Raw genomic sequence first — 20,531 nt, 5'->3', positions numbered from 1 at the left:
GAAAGTTTTAGATAACGTGTGTGTGTTTTTTTCCCACTATTTTGTTATAAGTCACTTGTACTTCTTTTTGACATTTCATGTTCTGGATTTTCTACTTTGCCTGTATCTGTGTCTGCCAGTCATTAAATATGGCGCGCTGTCTCTCTCTGACTTCAATATAAAGAAAGACAAAGCTGTTGATTCATTACTGCGCTAATCACATTTCATAATACATGTACATGTGTATAATAAAACAATATAAATTATACATATCTTTTGCAGTGGTTCCAAATTATATATTGTCATAGACAGTTGTGTTCAAAATAATAGCAGTGTGACATCACTAACCTGATCAATCACCATTTTTGGTAGAAATTAAATTTCTACATGGCAAATAATTCACTAGAGTAATAGAAAACCAACAGACCCAACAGTCATGACATCTCTGTGAAAAACTGAGCAAAATGGGTTGCTCCAGACATTGTTCAGAAGAACCGCATACTTTTGATTAAAAAGTTGATTGGAGAGGGGAAAACGTATCAAAATGTGCAGAAAATGACAGGCTGCTCAGCTAAAATGATCTCAAATGCTTTAAAATAGCAACCAAAACCTGAAAGACGTGGAAGAAAACGAAAAACTACTGGATTGAAGAATAGCCAAAATGGCAAAGACTCAGCAAAAGATCATCTCCAGGACGACCAAAGAAGGCCTAAAGTTACCTGTGAGAACTTGTTACAATTAGAAGACGCCTAGCTGAAGCCAAGCTATCAGCAAGAAGCCCCTCCAAAATCCCATTGCTGAAAAAAAGACATGCTGAAGAGGTAAAAATTTGTCGAAGAACACATTGACTGGCCTCAAGAGAAATGGTGCAACATTTTGTGGACTGATGAAAGCAATCTTGTTCTTTTTGGGTCTAGGGGCCGTAGAAGACCCCCAAACACCGAATTCAAGCCACAGCACACTGTGAAGACAAGTGAGGCATGGTGGCGCAAGCATCATGATGTGAAGATGTTTCTCATACTATGGTTTTGGGCCTATTTATCGCATACCAGGGATCATGGATCAGTTTGAATACCTCAAAATACTGGAAGAGGTCATGTTGCCTTATGCCAAAGAAGAAATGCCCTTGAAATGGGTGTTTCAACAAGACAACTACCCCAAACACACCAGTAAACGAGCAACATCTTGGTTTCAGACCAACAAGATTGACATTATGGAGTGGCCTGCACAATCCCCGGACCTTAATGCAATAGAAGACCTATGGGGTGACATCGAAAATGTGAACATGTGAACATTTTATGAGGCAAAACCAAGAAATGCTGAAGAATTGTGCAATGTAGTCCAATCATCCTGGGCTGGAATACCTGGTGCCAGAAGATGGTCGACTCCATGCACCACAGATGGTGCATCAGTTCTCAGAAACAGTGGTTATGCAACTAAATATTAGCTCACTGATTCAAAGGAAAGCAAAATCTTGGAAACATTTTTCATTTTATACAGTCAATGTTTGAGTTTGTAAAGTGCAGACGCTGCTTTTTTTTTTGAACAGCCTAATGTTCCCTTTTCTTCACTTTCTGTACAGGAATAACATTTTTCTTCATGTTTAGATTTGGAGTAAAGTGTTCCCAATGCTTTTGCGTGTATGGAAATGAAAGCTACTATAAGAATTTTGAGTTTTAGTCACTCTTTTAAAACACATTGTTAATGTACATGTTTTTTCTTGTGTGTAGCAGTTTACATGATGAATGGAGTGGGTTTTTATTTTATATCATTGTGCTGTATTTGTGGTTGGGCAGCTCATACTCGGCATCCCGTGTTGTTAACTGCTTCTTGAATTGTTCTCTCTCTACAGTACAGACGGGTAAATCAGAAGGCCTGCGTCAGGGAAAATTGAAATTCTGAGGAGGGTGGCGATACTTCGGTGGAAATGGCTCTTTCAGTTGCCCAGCGAGACTTAACTTAACCTTTAGTCCCAACGAGCAGACAAGTAACATCTCCCTCTTAAAATCTGGCAGTATAAAAAACACTTTTTTTTATTTCATTAATCAATATTTTATTATTGTATAACCAACCTTGGGCAGCATGGTGCCGCAGTGGCAGCGCTGCTGCCCCACAGTTAGGAAACCTGAGTTCGCTTCCCAGGTTCTCCCTGCGTGGAGTTTACATGTTCTCCCCATGTCTGCATGGGTTTCCTCCCACAGTCCAAAGACATGCAGGTTAGGTGCACAGGCGATCCTAAATTGTCCCTAGTGTGTGTGTGTGCCCTGCAGTGGGCTGGCACCCTGCCCAGGGATTTGTTCCTGCCTTGCACCCTGTGTTGGCTGGGATTGGCTTCAGCAGACCCCTGTGACCCTGTGTTCGAGTTTGACAGGTTGGAAAATGGATGGATGGATAACCAACCTCTGCTCACAAAGTAATATGATTGTATATTTGATTTCCTACAATAATGTTAAGATTCAAAAATCACCAGGACAATATTTATAAATGTTAACACAAATGAAAGCGCTGTAATTTGAATAATAATTATTGTAATTAGGATGCTCAATTCACTTGGCTAAGCAAAAATACAACGATCTGTATTAAAGTTTACCCTATACTTGATACATAAAAACTGAATAATACAAAGAAGAATTTTATTGTTTTTATCCTTGCTTGTAGCATTTTACAGTAGTAGTGAGTGGAGAGGGCGTGAAATGTGCAGGTGGGCACTTAATGCTGTGCTGACATCTGAAGTTTGGTATGAGTTGGTGTAGTTATCTGACCACTGACAACATACAAGTACTTTAGGGACAAATGTGTGTTTTGCAGTACAGCAAGTCACTGCAACTGTTATCTCCTTCCACTTTCTGCTGCTTGTCCGCTCACACAGTGTACAAGAGAACAGCAGACATTGCATGGATCTTTGCTTAGCAGGACCCAGGGAGGCAGAAAGGTGAGTTGAAGGTGCCACACATGCCTGGATTGCCTCTTCATGTGCATTAATGTGTTGTATCTTTAGATGTTGTACTGCACCACTACCAGGCAACATCGGTGGAGTCAAGGTAGTCACATCTACAAGAAAGCTGGAGATTGTATGGATTTTATTTAATGTTCAGAAGTTGTGGAAAATCAAAACTACTGCATATTGGTGCTAATGCTTTTTTTCCTATGATGGGAATCTCCTAATTGGTGAGGCACCTGAAAAGCACACGTATAACAGTAGTAGCAGAAATAAAATATTTAGGCGTGCAGGAAAAAGACATACTTTTTCATAATGTATGAGGGTAAATCAAAAAGCAAAGGTAATTTGAAAATTACACGGTAACCGTAACAGATAGAAACTGATGTTATACAACACGCTTGTGATGGCTTATGGGTAATTTGAACATGCAGAGCGCAGTGCTCTGACGTTAGTCTAGTTGAAGCCAAGGTCATATGAACATGGATGCTCGGTTGTGGGATTGCACCATTGTTACTTAACATGCCATAGTGAGGTTTCTTTGGGCAGAGGGAGTGAAACCTGCTGAAACTCACAGAAGGATGTCGGCTTGCGAGATCAGTGAGCTGTCTGGGTAGCCATCTTGCACAAGCTTTTACGGTACCCCAAATCATCATACACTAATGGCATGTGCCGATCCATAGCTGATATCCAAATATAATCTGTAGGTTTGCTCTGATGAAGGCCTTCACCATGTTGATGTGCGCTTGTGCGGGATGTTGATGATCGACCAGAACGAACTTTGTCGGTTACACTTGTCCTTCCCACTTGAAAACTTTCTACCCGTTCATAAACCTTTGGTTGAGTTGTGCAGTTTTCACTTCCGCAATGAGCCAACATGCATTGGTGACTTTCAGCAGGTTTAACTCCCACTGTCCACTATGGTGTTGTTATTCAACAATGGTGAAATCCTGCAGTTTTGCATCCATGTTCATTTGGCCTTGGCTTCAATTAGTCTAATAGCAAAGTGCTGTGCTGTCTGTATTTGAACTACCCATAAGCCATTGCAAATGTGTTGTGTTGGCTACCGAGTAATCAGAGTTATCACTGAACAAATCCAAATCGTATTATGTGATACAATCTACTGTTGAATTCTGCTCCGTACTTGTAATATTTTTATTTTTATACTGTATTGAGGATTTGTTCTGTTCTGTGTATTGTATTGTATTGTATTTACCCCCTTTCTTATGACACCCACTGCAGGCCCAACCTACCTGGAAAGGGGTCTCTATTTGAACTGCCTTTCCCAAGGCTTTTTCCATTTTTGGGAATTTTTCCTTGTCTTCTTGGAGAGTCAAGGCTGGGGGGCTGTCAAGAGGCAGGGCCTGTAATAGCCCATTGTGGTACTTCTTGTGTGATTTTGAGCTATATACTGTACAAATAAATTGTATTATATAATTTTTAATTAGCCTTTGCTTATTTGATTTAAGTTTCTACTCTTTCATTCCATTCTCAGATTATGAATAAAAACGCCTACGTTTACATGTTTATTTCTGTCATGAATACATGGAAAAAGGCTGACCTTTTACAAAGTTTCAGAGTTAACACTGCTGCAGATTAGCAAATGTAGATGTCCAGTATGATGCCTGATGTGCTCCTTATGGCCGAAGGTTATACTCATAGGCCGCTGAAAGTCCACAGCATGACTCATCGAGTCCCAAATGTTTTATTAGCACAGTGTGAACTTTGAATTTCCTTGTTTTATAGTTTAATTTTAGAAATGTTAAAATTGTAGCATCTCCTACAAACTCACTGCTCTCCTTGCTTAAAGGAAAGACCTTCAATGCACTCTCCTTATTCTTGGCCTCCCAGTTCACACCTTGTAACGTTTTTGAGGTTCCTCTCTGTACAAAAGTAACTGTCAGTCCTGAGCAGTGGGTCTGTGGACTCCACACACATCTTTTTAATTAGGATTTTTATTTTTCATTGGCTGACACAGCACATTACAGTAAGGAAAATCAAATAAAAAGAATAAAGAGATGTATATGTATATATATCTAAGCAAATCAAGTGTATACTGTGAATTTCTACAGCTGCTAGTTCAGTGCCTGTAAAGTATTGACCCCTTGTTAGTTTTCACATTTTGCTGTTATACATCATTTTAACACTGACTAACAGAGAAGAATTTAATGTCAAAAAGAAAACAGATCTCTGCAAAGTGGGTCATATTAATTTCAAATATAAAACACTAAATACTTTTTATAGACTAGGGGGCTGTGCCCTCTGCTTGCTTCGCTTGCCAACCCCCAGGCGGGCGCTATGTACTAGCCACTTAGCAGACCTGCCGTTTGCGTATGGGGAAGCAGATGTACAATTTAAATACTGCTATTTTCATGGGAATTGTTACATTTGTATAATATAGCTAACTATTTTACTTTACAGTAAGTAACTAACCATAGAAATTGAAAGAACATTATGTTTCATGTTGCATTAGAGGTATTTGTTGCGTTATAAGTTTTTGTTCTGTTTGGCTTTGAAATTAACATGGAAATACTTTGTAAACTTACTCTTTTACTGTAAAACTTTAGTCAGAACAATTTCTTGAATTAACTTTTTGTCAATAGCACATTGAATTTTAATTCCGTGTTTGGACTTACATCGTGAGAATGCAACATATAACTGCCCGTGAGTGACTATCGTTTCCTTTTCTCTAATAAATAAACCGACTTTTTCGAATGTTTGTCCCTGTGATTTGTTAATTTTCATAGCAAAAGCTATTCTAATAGGAAACTGTAAATGTTTTAATACGAATGGCATATCCAGATCTCCTTTGGTGTTTAATGTTATGCGTGGAAGATGTACTACATTACCTTCCTTGTCACCTGTTAAAATTTTACATGTCAGAATTGTTCGACAGCATGGTCTATTGATACACATTTAACCAATTTGCCTTGTAACTGATTGACAATTTTCACGTTAATTCATTTGACTTCATCGTTTCCCGGTGCTAGGATTGCTCATGTACTCATTTCTTCTGTTGATAACCCTTCAGGATGAAATTATTCAATAAGATTTGGACATAATAAGTCTTCTTTTATTGGGAACTTTATTGTGGAAAATGTAAAAATGTGTTAAGAGGTGAGAGCGCAGGAACTGTGTCGGACATAAGCATTCACACAAATGTGAGGTGAGAGGACTGTGGGCATTGGCCGTTAACCTGAAATGGTTGAAAGGTGGGCAGGACTTGAAAAAAATCCCTTGGCAATAGTCTTGTGTCAAGATTATCTTTTATAATAGAGAGACATGACATACAGTAACAGTATACACTGGCTACAGAAGGTAAATCTCCATATCCACAGGGAGAATAAATGAAAGCTTACCAGTCAGATCTAAGAAGTCTGCTTTCTGGCTGAAGATGAGATAGTTGCTCGAGATGAAGTGAAGGAGCCAGCTAGACAGCTGTTCAGCATTGTGAAACTACATAACAGAAGAAATATGGTGACGTAAGTAAACTAAAACTCCTATTTAGATTCTTGAAAGGCCTTGTTAATGGTACTTCAAAAACCTTAAAGCTAATTAAAACCACTTTTGCTACCATAACTTTAAATACACATAAAGAAATAACATTTTTTAACATTAACAAAGGTTTTATCCCAAATCAAGCTGTATAACGTATGATTCAAAATGGGCACAATATCAAAAGACTGGAAATTCTCAGGAATCTTAAATGTGTTCATAAGAATTACTTACAAATGCTTTGAAATCCCTTTGTTTTTTTCCACCTGACTCACCAGTACAAGAAATCCCCCATATATGACATGTTGTACAATCTCTAGTTGTGCAAGATGTTGAGCTTTTTCAGACTCCCCTATATTTTAGGCCCACTAGATCTAAAATCCCTTCATTTCTAGCCAATTTTTAGACCATATTTTGTGCAGCAAATTACACCCTTATGATAAAGAGTGAACCCATAGGTGTCTTCAGCAAAAATGATCAAAAGGATCTGAGGCATGCCACCTTTGCCAACCCCTGGGGTTCACCCCCTAATATGATATGTGGGGTCAAAGTTACTCCTTTTCACAAAACTTTGAAAAATAGAGAACTGGTAATACAGGCACATGAAGTGTCACTGTTAAGCTCCTCTGAGGTTGCTGATCACATACAGTATATGGCAATATTTTTGATATTTGATTTTTTTACCAGTGGTCCCAGCTTCTAGGAGCCATTCCAGGTCCATTCAAGTGTCAAACATAACCATGTGGTATTGTTTTAGAGCAGGGGTGCCCAAGACGTCGATCGCGATCGACCGGTTGATTCCAAAGGTAGTGCAGGTAGATCGCGTTGCATTAAAAAACAATTTTTTTTAAACGTTAGTCTATCATATATCCTCACTATGGCATTTGCCACTTGATTGACATACAGGGCAGCCAGTCTGAGATCTCTTTTCTTCTAACACACTGGTCATCCCGTACGCACGAACAAATGCGCGAGCTACTGTAAAACTCTAGTGATCTAGTGAGCCTTCCAATTTATATTGACTAAAGAAGGGATTTAAAAAAAAAACTGTTTGGGGAGGGTATGGGCTGGATGTGGAATTGGAAGAGGATTTTATTTCTCACAATGTCACAATCGATGTGCATTTGTCTGATCTGTCAATCTATCATTACTATTCCAAAGTAGGAAAATGTGGAAAGGCACTTTCGAACTGTTCATAAAAACTACGAAACTGACTCCCTTCCGAAAGCGATCTGAGAAAGAGAAAGGAGAGGGAACTAAAATCGCAGTTAATCGGACAGCCGTCATTTTTCACTTGGCTGAATTCAAAAGCAAAGGCAGACGCACTGAAGCATCGTTCCGGGTGAGTCACTCGATCATTAAGCACAAGAAGTCCTTCCAAGAGCTACCTCCTTGGCTGCATTATTCGGCTGTACTCATTTATGTGAGTCAGCCTTTTCCCACATGAAGATTATTAAATCCAAATACTGTAGTGACCATAAATGTATTGAATTGTTATTGTGCCATAAAGGTTATTCAGTTATGCAAGGTACAACAACTCATACTTTATGTGTATATATATATATATATATATATATATATATATATATATATATATATATATATATATATATATATATATAGCATTTTTAATGTAGGTAGATCATTTCGACCTGGTCATTTTAAAAGTAGCTCACAAGCTGAAAAAGTGTGGGCACCCCTGTTTTAGATGAGTCAGTGATTATAAATTTACAATCCTTTATGACAGATCTAACCCACTTCAGAGTGAAAAATGACAATTTACTATTAAAATCGAGAATATTTAGACTTTAAACATTTAAACTGAAGCACACATTTTAATATTTCAAATATTTGATGCAACTATTCTTGTTTATTCTCTGCTTCTGTCTCATGAAGTAAATCTTTACATTTCTTATGAACACCCTGAGTTAGAATGACTCATGATAAATTCAGATTTATGTTTCTGTATTAAACTGTCAATGTTTTGCATTTTTAAGGTCATATTACACCATAAAAAAGACTGTTCAAATGAAAAAGTTTTGCATTGCAGCAACTAAAATATTGTAATGCATATAACAACTAGCAAGAAGCCTAACTGAAAATGTGAGGCCATTTCAAGGCCGCCAGAAGCCCATTGTCAGGGTGTTCCAATACAATTTAATAACCCGTTTATTCACAGAAACTTAATAAATGAACAGTCATGTAAACCTTTAGGGTCGATTTATACTACCTAAGAAATGTCTAAATTTATGAGGATGAGATGAATGTACAGTGCGAACCTCAGCAGCACAATCTCAGGAGCAGTATTAGGGATAATGCGTTAAAAGTAACTTGTGGTATGTAGTCCAAGTACTTTTTAAAGTAACAAGTAACCTAAGTCAATACTTATTTAACTGAAGTAAAAATACCTGTGTTATTATACTCCGGCAGCTCTGGGTGTAAGGTGAGAAGCACATGTACTGGTATGCCCATCTTTTGCAGGGCTCAGTCATACAGCCAGTACTGTGTGCAAACCTGTAACAGAAACCTATAAATAATGGGCCAGTTTAGTTTTAATCCAGCTATTCGCTGTAGATATGTTGAAATAGCATGATCAGGTGACGCGGCAGCCAGTGTTCATAACGTGAATCTTTGAGAGTTCAGGTTGAGGATGCAAAAAGGCAATGGATGTTATTTACTTCACAGCACGTGGAGGACAAATCATATTTATAAAATGCAAAGTCAATTTTCACAGGCTTCATGCTTGTTTTCAGAAAAGCTTTTGTAATTCTCACTAATCATTAGCCATTATGCACTGCTCTTCCCATCTTTCACCTGCATAAAGTACATGTGTGTACCAAGAAGTCTGGCAATAACTGGCACCACTGGAAGCTAGGGATGTTTCAATCGATCAGCCGCCGCTCTAAAGCATCTGAATTTTACTAAAAAAAAAAAAAAAGACTCGATTGGTGATCAGTAAATTGGCAATCGCAAAAGCTGATCGTTTTAACCCCTGCTTCTCTGAGTTGTACGGTAATTTAATTGCAATGCTCCTTTAAATGAGGTAGTCTTTTTTCTTCTTTCCTTTCTGTTTCTGTGTAAACATAGAGCAGCAAGTCAAAGCTTGTTTTCTGACCCCATTACATTCTGCTGTAGATTTGTTTTTAAATGGATAAATAAATTTGCCATTATTTCACCTTAAATTTGCACTCAATAACCCATAATGACAGGTAAACACCTGTGTTTGTAGTAAATTTACTTCTCTCCTTGCAAGCTTAAGTAAAGATCTCTTTCTTCTAGCTCTTGGTTAAGTGTTTCTTTAAGGTTTAGAAAATCCAGCATGGCACCCGTTTTGATGTCATCTTGTAGACCCACAGTAGTTGTTACGGTTTTCAAAAGCATATGTGTCGTTTACTTCTGCACCTCTGCTAGTCACTGCCTGAAAAGCATGGTGGTGGCTTGTGCCAGTTAACATTACCTGAGCCTTCTTGAGAAGGTTGATGATGCTAAGGCTGGTGGATGCCAGCTCCCTGCTTGGCATACTCTGCAGACATGTGATGATGTACACTTCACAGATCTGCTGCAGTCTTGACACTTGGTACATTTCAGCACAGATCAGCAGAGCCATGGCTTGCAAAACACTAGCTGAAAAGCAGATGCAAGAAAGACGAAATAAATTTGGTGTTTGTTTAATTAAGGATGCTCAATTTGTTTTTATCAATAAGTATTATACTGTACATATACCATGAACTGTCCAAGTATGTATACACAGGATTCTCTTATCAGTATTCCTGCTTTTTTTGGTTTTATTTCAACTAACACAAGATATTCTGCAGATTAAGCATTAAGAAATCCCAATTTACATTTACATTTATTTGCTTAGCAGACACTTTTAATCAATGTGATTTGCAAACAAGGTCTCCCTTAATTAATACACATTAGTTTACAGGCTTGTTTGGGAACAGGTGTTACAGGACAACATTACAAAACTGATCATCTCATATGAAGAGCTCAGAACAAGCTAGTTATAAAACCTAACAGAGAATATCAGTTAGACAGAAATTCACCAAACATGAATCTTCAAACGCTTCCTAAATACCGTAATGGAGTCAGAATTTCAAATGGATGTGGGCAGCTCGTACCACCAGGTAATAATAATAATAATTCATTACATTTACACATAACAAAAGATTGATACCCCACAGAGGTGGCATCACTAGATGTCATTCAGCAGCACACCTGAGTGGCCAAGAAGAAGCCTTGGAACTCATCAGTGTCTCCACGTAAATATAGATATAGAGCCCAATGTAGTGGCCAGCTGTTTAGTGATCATGTGCCCGCTTCGGCTGGTTGAACACAAGATGTGTGGCTGCATTTTGAATCGTTTATGCCCTTCAGGATACATGTACCTGGTAAACAAAGTGAAATCCGACTGGGATACCATTCTACCATTACGTTTTCTATCACTTTTAACAATTTCAAAGTTATGACGTTTACTAATCTGTATTTGAGCTATTGGTGATATTTGGGTATTTTCATGACCACTGGTGTTTTTGCATAGATTCAGACTCCACTGCGGTGGGCTGGTGCCCTGCCCGGGGTTTGTTTCCTGCCTTGCACCCTGTGTTGGCTAGGATTGGCTTCAGCACACCCCCGTGACCTTGTAGTTAGGATATAGCGGGATGGATGGATGGATTTAGACTCCGACACTGTTTTTTTTTTTGTACAAACTTTAAATTTCATACCATATCTGTTTTTGTGAAAAAAAAACCTAAATCTAAACAAATGCTACAGTTACTAATGTATTGTGTGTGATATGCGACACCCTAAAATATTGTAGCAAGAAGAGAATGAAACTACGTTTAACGCATTAATACATTGTAATTTTCTAGTTGACAAAAACAGCATGCTTTACTACAAGACTCAGGCAGAATGTTGCACCCATGTGTAGGACAAAGTTGGTACAGCCCATTCTGCTAGGCTTTAGTGGCATACCAGGCCTATTAAAGCAGCAGATTGGATAGAAATCCAGATTCAGCTTCCTCTAACTTACATTCAAAAATAAGGGACTGAATTCCAGCTTGCACCAGGATCTGCCTGTACTTCACTTGATAACAAAGGTTGTAAATCGGAGTTGACCTGCCATCTTTGCAGAGGTGCCACTAACAGACTTCTTCAGCCAGAAGGTGTGGAAGGGACTCAAGCCAGAACAAAGAGCTGTAAATCAATGAATGACAACTGTGATGGACAGAACCACACACAGATGTTGTAACTGGAAGTGACTTGAATTCAATCATGAGAGGTCCCACTTTCATTTATAAACTAGTTACACTCATCCCTCTAAAGATTCTTAGATTCCCTCACTGAACTCCCTGGAGGCTCTCTTTGGTGCTCTCACTCTGCAAAATGAGCTTCTAAAACCTCTCTCTGAAACCAGAAAGCTGCTGAGCTGCTCTCTCTTTGGGGAGCTGAAAGTTGAGATCTGTTCAGAAGTCCATTCAAAAGGCAAATTAAAAATTACTCAGCAGTCTGTTCAGAAGCTGCCATTACTTCCAAGAAGAGAATATGGCATCTGAACTCTCAGGGCAGAAAGAGTAAAGCATTTCTGTTTGAAGTTACAGAAGAAGCAACAGAAAGCGAGTTGAGAAAGCTGAGAAATTAGCACAGAACACCCCAGCAACAAAGAGAAAGAGTGCACTCCAACACAAGAAGAATCCTCCATGTGAACGCCGAGCAGCATTAACTCCACACATCCGGCATCACCTTTAAAGACTTGCTGTCGTAAAACTATTTATCTGTGCCAAGATAAATTAGAACTCTAAACAGCAAGTAAACAGCCAGTCTCTTCTGTGTTACATGCTTGTCTGTCTACTCTGTCTGCCACCTGACTTATACAGTATGTCAACATATATGTAAGTTATGTTTCAGTAAAACTTGTGTTTAGTAGTAAATTGTGTTATTCTGTTTCTTAGAATGATTGTACTTCAGTTACCTGGATTTAAGTCTAACAGCTAAAGACCCCCTCCTACAGAGAAAGATAAGGAAAATGAAGTAGGAGTCTTACCAAATTATTTAATTAACTACTGGCTTTGCCAAAGGTAAAACTGGCAATTAATAAACCAAGTTAGATCTCTCCTCATTTCCTGATATCAACACTAGGCACTCCAGGGAAATTCATTAATCCAAAATAAAAACATAAAAGTGAACATCCACTTCATGCAGTGTGTAACCACTTTGAAGCACTTTAAATGGAGTGAATTTACACACTCGCTAAGGAAATTCTTAGGGATGCTTTACTAATATACCAGCAGCCATACCACATGCACTTCTGAACAAGCCATCCACCTGAAGCTCAGCATATTCGGGCCCAGGCAGTAAGTAAAAAAAGTTTGTGAATTTCCCCCTGGGATTAATAAAGTATCTATCTATCTATCTATCTATCTATCTATCTATCTATCTATCTATCTATCTATCTATCTATCTATCTATCTATCTATCTATCTATCTATCTATCTATCTATCTATCTATCTATCTATCTATCTATCTATCTATCTATCTATCTATCTATCTATCTATCTATCTAAGTACTTGGATGGGAGACCATCTAGGAAAAAGCTTGGGTTGCTGCTGGAATAGGTGCTGGACACGCCAACAGGAGGGGCTTACCCTGTGGTCTGAACGTGGATCCCAATGCCCCAGTGCATTGATGGGTACACTGCGCTGTCCTTAGGAACTGAGGTCCTGATTCTCTCTGTTCATAGATTCCTGGGAATGCTTCATAAACAGCAGGGTGTATCCCGATGTCCCAGGTAAATTTCCTTCCATGGCCTAGTTATTCTAGCCCCCAATCATCCCCCTATTTCTAACTGTCTCTCTCTCTCTCACCTAACACCTTATGTGTGGTTAGTGCACTGGTGCAAAAATGGCTACTGTTGCATCATCTAGGTGGATGCTGCACATTAGGGGTGGTTGAAGTGGCTCTCAACACGTGAGAAGTAAGAAAAGCGCTTTATAAATGTAAAGAATAATTATTAATAATTGGTAGGGCCTGCTTGTGATCTCAGAACAACCTCAATTTGTTTGGCAAAGATTCCTCAATATGTTGGAAATATTCCTTTGAGATTTTGGTCTATATTGATATGACTGCATCACGCAATTTCTGCTGATTTGCTCATGCTGTGTGTCTCCTGTTCTGCTGCATCCCATAGGTGTTCTGTTGGATTTAGAACTTGTGACTGAATACTGAACTTATTCTCATGTTCATGAAACCAGTTTCAGACAAATTTTGCTTGGTGACATGGTGTATTACTATGCTGGATGTTGCCACTACACCATTACACCACTACCACCACCATGGACTGTTGACATAAGGTAGGTCGGGTGCATTGATTCATGCTGTTGGCTCCAATTTCTAACCCTTCCATCTGCATGCCTCAGCAGAAATCGAGATTTATCAGACCACACTTTGTTTTCCCAGTCTTCATCCATCCAGTTTTGGTAAGCCAGTACTCACTGCAGCCTCAGCTTTCTGTTCTTAGCTGACAGGAGTGGAACCTAACATGGTCTTCTGTTGTTGTAGCCCATTTGCCTCAAAGCTCGACATGCTGTGCATCCTGGGATGCTTTTCTGCTCACTGCAGTTGTACAGAATGGTTATGTGAGTTACTGTAGCCTCTCTGTCAGCTCAAACCAGTCTGGCCATTCTACTCTGACCTCTGTCTCACTGGATGTTTTTTGTTCTGCACCATTCTGGGTAAACTCTATAGTGTATGAAAATCCCATGAGATCAGTAGATATAGAGAGCTATCCAACACTAACAATCATGTTATCACATTTTTCCTCATCCTGGTGTTTGATGTGAAACTGAAGTGAGTTTACGCATTGCACTGCTACTGTGTGACTGGCTGATAAGATAACTGCAAAGATAAGCAGGTGTTCCTAGTAATCCTCTCAGTTAGTGCATACGTCATGGTCAAAATGGAAAATCTGTGCCACTGTAATTAGCCCAGGTGTTTTGCAGCCAGTCAGACTAAATGGAAGGAAAGCGGACACCGTTTTAAATAGCCTAAGCTCATTCCAATGAGCCCTTATAGCTGGCAAAATATCACTTTCCTTTCTCTAGTTAGTCTGACTCATTGAATAACTCCTGCGGTGAGTGGATGAGGAAAACAAATGAGTCCCTCTCCAGACACACTAAGTATTCTTCTTGCGTGCCAACAGGTTTTTCTTTGCATTGGATAAAAAACCGTTTGTTGTATTTTAGAAATTATCCAACATTTAGATAAATTTTGTTCTCAGACTTAAATTTTGACAATCAGGACTACATGTTGTGACAGTTACACGTAGCTTCCTTAGCATTATGTTTACCCCGGAAAAACGAGCCAACTACTTTGAATTTTTTTCCCCCCAACAAGAAAATATGTTATTATGTATAACAAAAACATGTAAATACCAAAACATCAACATAAATACAGTAAGAAAAGTATGTGTAGAAAGGTATGTCCACTGCTGCGCTTATACAGATTTAGTTCACATTCTTTAAGATGGTGGCTCCCGGTATGGCAGTGGCCACTCTGTCTACCTACAGAGATGTGTGATTTACATTAAATGTACTGTCTACTTCTATACAGTTAAACATGAGATTGGTCTATTGGTGTACTTTCCTCAGACTCTGTGCATCAGAGTTTTTGAACAACTTATGCCACGGTTTACTAGCCTTAGAACTCAAAACACTCTGTAAACTGGGAAATTTACACCAGCAAGATCAAGTTGTCTGTGCAGCAGCGGGCCCTTTTGTCATCCCTGACCACAGCAGGAAGTGACGCAAGTGGTGTGAGAGACCACGCAAATATGGCACTTGAGCGGGTATCAGCGCTAGACTAAAGGCCAACCCCTATAAACCTTTCATCTATTCTGTTGCCTAAAGTCCTCTCGTTGGAAAATAAAATGGACTATTTGAGACTGGATTTAACTACCAAACGCAAGGTGGGTAACGATTGTGCCCTTATCTTCACTGAGACATGGCTAAATTCCACTATTCCCAATAGTGCCATTCATTTGGCTAGGCTAACAACATCTTGAAACAGGTAGTTGCAGCAATACTAGTGGTAAGTCTTGGGGAGGAGGTGTATGTATTTACACTATCAACAACTGGAACACTAAAATTATCTTCCTAACACTAAAATGCTGACCATTCTATTTGTCAAGGGAATTCACAGCTATTAGCATAACAGCTGTATACATTCCCCCAAGTCCAAACACAAAAGACACATTATCCACACTGTATCAGTTGGTCTAATCCAGACTGGAGATTTTAACCAAGCCAGCTTGAAAACTGTTTTCCCACATTATTGCCAACATGTGGACTTTGCAACCAGGGGAGGAAACAATTAGACCAACTTTACACAAACATCAAACAGGAATTCGGGGCAGCCTCCCTCTCCCCACCTTGAAAATTCTGACAATCTCTCTTCTATGCTTATTCCAGCATACTGACCCCTGCTAACCAGAAGAAAGCCATCCATGAAGCAGATAAAGACTTGGCCAGAAGGGAGCTGTTTCTGCACTCCAGGACTGTTCTGAGTGCTCACACTGGACTGTGTTCAGAGAGGCTGCCACTGACCACCAACACATCAATCTGGAGGAGTATGCAGAGTCTGTGATGGGAAGTGTGCCGAAGATGTGACCGTCATCAAGAATATTACCACATGTGCCAACCTGAAACCCTGGCTGGCTCACCAGAGAGGTGCATGTGCTTCTGAGTCTGGGGACGAAAATGCTCTTAGATCTGCAAGAGCCAACCTGAACTGGAGCGTGAGAGCAGCCAAGTGTGCTTATGGACTGAAAATCCAGCGACTTGGGGCGAGACATGCAGTTGATCATAGGCCACAGGTCTCCTCCACCATTCTATGATGACAATATCGATTTCCTCAAAACACTGCGTTTCAAATTATCATGCATGTGGCGTATCAATAGGATTTCAGTTAAATAAACATTTGGTTTTTAGTTTTTTATTGCTTGTTTTTTGTGTCTTCTGTCTTTTTGGAGACCTATGATCAACCTGAGACAGGTTTGTTAATTATTTTGCCAGGTGATCTTAATAAAAGGGAGGTTGTAGCAGTGCCACCGGGGAGCAAAAACTTCATCTCCCAGCATCCCTGCAGTGGCTCTGACTGGACGCCTGCCAAGGGTGCACGGGCTGCATTTATTATTGTTTAATACATTCTTCCATTTCTGTTTGAATGCCGTTTGCTTCTTTGTCTCTGTGAGGGAGTGTGCGTGAGTTGGGCCAAGGCTGAGTGTGTTCCTGGGGTTCCCACCAAAATATAAATAAATCACTGTCAATAGGCGGTGTGAAACTTAGCTGGGTTTTACAGACCACTACAAGGTTGTTCCACATTATTAAGAAAGTCTCAGTTCCCATGTAATATGGGGAGAAAGAAAGATCTTTCTGACAATGAAAAAAAAAACGGAATAGTGCATTGTCTTGCAAAAATTGATATTTCACGAAAACCAAAGAGAGATCATCAAACTGTTGAAAAGATTTGTGTGTGACTGACAGTGCGGACGTCAGATAAAGGAGTATTAAGAAAAGTTTCCGTCAGGCAAATAAGTAGTATTAAAAGAACAGCTATTAAAAAGAAACTGACGAGCAAAAAACACCATTGACTCCTTATGTTTATTTAACTGAAATCCTACTGATACGTCACTTGAATAATAATTTGGAACTCATTGTACACTTAACGCCTACTTCAGTCGGTTTGAAGAAAAGAACAACACAACAACAATGAGAGCATCTCCCAGCCTGGATGCTGAAGCACTTTGTCATGACCAAGCTGATGTTCGGAGAACGCTGCACAAGGTTAACCCACGTTCTTACAGACATTTACAATGCCTCCCTTAGGCAAGCCATCATTCTCCTTGCTTTAAGGCCGCTACTATCATACCATTGTCAAATATACCAAATATGTCACCAAGATTCAAAGCTCAATGACTTTTGGCCTATAGCTCTCACCCCCATTGTGATAAAGTGCTTTTAAAGGCTGGTCAAGGGCCATCCAAACTCCCTGCAGCGTTCGATCCACTTCAGTTTGCTTCCACCCTAACCGCTCCACCAATGATGCCATATCAGCAGCATGCCAACTGACCATGGTCCATCTGGAGAATAAGAACAGTTATGCGTGGCTGCTTTTTATTGACTTTAGCTCCATTTTTAATACTGTTAACCCCCAGCACTTGGTAAGAAAACTTGACCCACTAGGCATCAACACCCTATTACACAAAAGGATACTGGAGTTCCTTACAGACAGACCCCAGAAAGTACATGTTGGAAAAAATATCTCGGACACCATTACCATGAACACTGGGGTCCTACAGGACTGTGTTCTGAGCTCTCTGTTGTTTACTTTGATGACTCATGACTGTTGTGCCAAGCATAACTCGAATCATGCCATCAGATTTGCAGACGACACAACAGTGGTGGGCCTCATCAGCAATGATGATGAATCTGACTACAGAAAGGAAGTGAACCAACTCGTTGTCTGGTGTGACAACAACAACCTGTCACTGAATGTCAACAAGATGAAGGAGATCATTGTTGACTTCAAGAGGAAACACATGGCACATACTTCACTTATAATCCATGGCAATGCTGTGGAGTCAGGGAGAAGCACCAAGTTGCTGGGGGTGCATATCATGGATGACCTGACATGGACTACAAACACCACCTCCCTTGTCAAGAGGGCACAGGAGCGCCTGCACTTTCTGTGACAGATGAGGAGAGTAAGCCTTCCCCCGTCCTGTCCTCACAACATTATACAGAGGCGCTATAGAGAGCATCTTGACCAGCAGCCTCACAGTCTGGTATGGTGGCTGCACTGTTTCAGATCAGAAGTCACTCCAGAGAGTGGTGAGAATGGCAGGGGAAATCATCAGAACAACCCTCGCGTCTATAAAAGATCTGTACTTGTCCTGCTGCCTTAGGAGAGCCACCAAGATAGTCAAGAGACCGTCACCCACCCTGCCCAATGAATGTTCAAACTTTTACCCTCTGACAAATGCTACCACAAGTGGACAGCAGGGGGCGTACAGCTCCCCAAACCCCGGACACAACAGACACTGAGCCCAAGTCCAACACACAACACACCTTTATTCAACTGTGGGAAACGCTTTTGGCTTGTTCCCCACAGTGGGACAGTACAGTATAGCACAATGCACCTCTCTCCTTTCTCTTCTTCGCCTCCACTCCTCCTCGCAAGATTCATCCACCTCCTCCCAACTCCGGCTCCCCGAGTTGTGGCAGCTGGCCCCTTCTATAGCGCGCCAGGTGTGGCGGCAGCCCTGTAGAGTAGAGCTCAGCCGTTCTCCATATATCCCATGGTGGTGGCCACGGGCCCAAGCATTGTTGAGCTTCGCTACTCCGTGGCACTGTAGCAAGCCAGGCGTCTCAAGGGAGGTATTGCTCTGTCCAAGCTCCTTCCCCCAGTCCTACCCTTATGGAGTCATCCCTGCCGGTTAAGAATCCTGGCTGTCCGTTACACACAGTATGTGGTGCAAAACTGCCAGACTCAGCTCCCTCGAACAATAAATAACATGCTGACCTATTGTGACTTTTAAATTCCTGAAAACACATATGGACTGTTTGAACACATATACTGTATTATACTAATTTATTTACAAACAAGGGCAGCACGGTGGCACAGTGGTAGCGCTGCTGCCTCGCAGTTAGGAGACCCGGGTTCGCTTCCTGGGTCCTCCCTGCGTGGAGTTTGCATGTTCTCCCCGTGTCTGCGTGGGTTTCCTCCGGGCGCTCCGGTTTCCTCCCACAATCCAAAGACATGCAGGTTAGGTGGATTGGCGATTCTAAATTGGCCCTAGTGTGTGCTTGGTGTGTGGGTGTGTTTGTGTGTGTCCTGCGGTGGGTTGGCACCCTGCCCGGGATTGGTTCCTGCCTTGTGCCCTGTGTTGGCTGGGATTGGCTCCAGCAGACCCCCATGACCCTGTATTCGGATTCAGCGGGTTAGAAAATGGATGGATGGATTTACAAACAAATATGTTAAAATGCTTTATTACCACAGTTTCACATATGCAAGTGATTTAAAAATATAATTTATCAGTAGCTCCTTGTTAAAAACGTGCATATACATAGTAATAGTTTGGTAAATCCTAATTTGTGTTGCATTTGCTTAGTATAAAGGATATTTGTGAATATGTTTATTTTTCACAATCACATGCCCAGAATGCACTGATAGTGTCCATCTCTAATTTAACAATGTGCCATAAAATAACTTTAGGTACTTAAACTCACTAATCGTGGTGCTGGACAGCATTGACATGTGTCATGATGATTAGCACAGGTAAGCAAGAATTTTACTGCCCACTGTACATGTGAAAGTAATGACCCTACAAACCTATAAATTAAACAAAAATCACTACCTTTATGCAACATTTCAGTTCTTTAGTTGTTTTCTTTATTCAAAATCCACACTATCTTTAGACAAATATATTTTCTTCTTTAAGCAGATGATTTGCAGTGCATCCAGGACAGCTACATTGGCTGCTGGTTTCTCCAATGTGTCATTTTGAGAGGATATATGGGAAACATGAAAACACTCATGGCCAGAGGCTACTTCAGGATCATCTGGATACTTTTAATAAAACATTCTAAGTTTTATTTTGAGCTCATTCTTTCGATCTGATGTTACTAATTTCAGTCTTGGTGGGACCCCAGCGGCTGCAAGTTTTTATTCTAATCAATGTCACAATGAATGAGTCGTCCCAACTTTAAATTGAGGTTTTGTTTTCATGCTGCTATTCTGTGAAATTCTGAAATACTTGGATTTTTTGCTGAAACTTTAAATGGTTTTTGTGTTAACCCTCTTGAGCAGAGTTTGCTTTCTTAATAATATTTACACTATTGAATGGTAAAATGGAGCAGTTATTCAGGGCTGGATTCCCGTGTCTGCTCATTTGCAAGAAACGTTTCAAGTGAAACTGGCAATGACATCATTGTTCTTTTGCATTCAACGGTGCCAGAATTTGGATACAATTAAGGGAGCAAACTCTATAAAAAAAAAGTTTTTAAGACATTTACATTTTTTCCAAAAATATATATATATTTACTAATTTCTCTGAAATATGT

The 20,531-nt window shown here is 40.1% G+C and overlaps 1 protein-coding gene across 2 annotated transcripts in view; it reads right to left on the bottom strand.

The window, feature by feature from the left end:
- rhobtb3 (Rho related BTB domain containing 3) overlaps positions 1-20,531 on the bottom strand; it is a 154,287-nt gene that overhangs the window by 40,249 nt on the left and 93,507 nt on the right. For both annotated transcript variants that reach the window (XM_039759374.1, XM_039759375.1), the window contains exons 10-11: positions 9,870-10,036; positions 6,277-6,373 (exon numbers count right to left, since the gene is read on the bottom strand). In XM_039759374.1, coding sequence (XP_039615308.1) covers positions 6,277-6,373; positions 9,870-10,036 — 264 coding nt within the window. The remainder of the gene's footprint in view (positions 1-6,276; positions 6,374-9,869; positions 10,037-20,531) is intronic.

The sequence above is a fragment of the Polypterus senegalus genome, chromosome 7, assembly GCF_016835505.1.
Source record: "Polypterus senegalus isolate Bchr_013 chromosome 7, ASM1683550v1, whole genome shotgun sequence".
NCBI classification, from domain to species: Eukaryota; Metazoa; Chordata; class Cladistia; order Polypteriformes; family Polypteridae; genus Polypterus; species Polypterus senegalus.
This window is presented reverse-complemented; position numbering and strand designations above follow the sequence as displayed.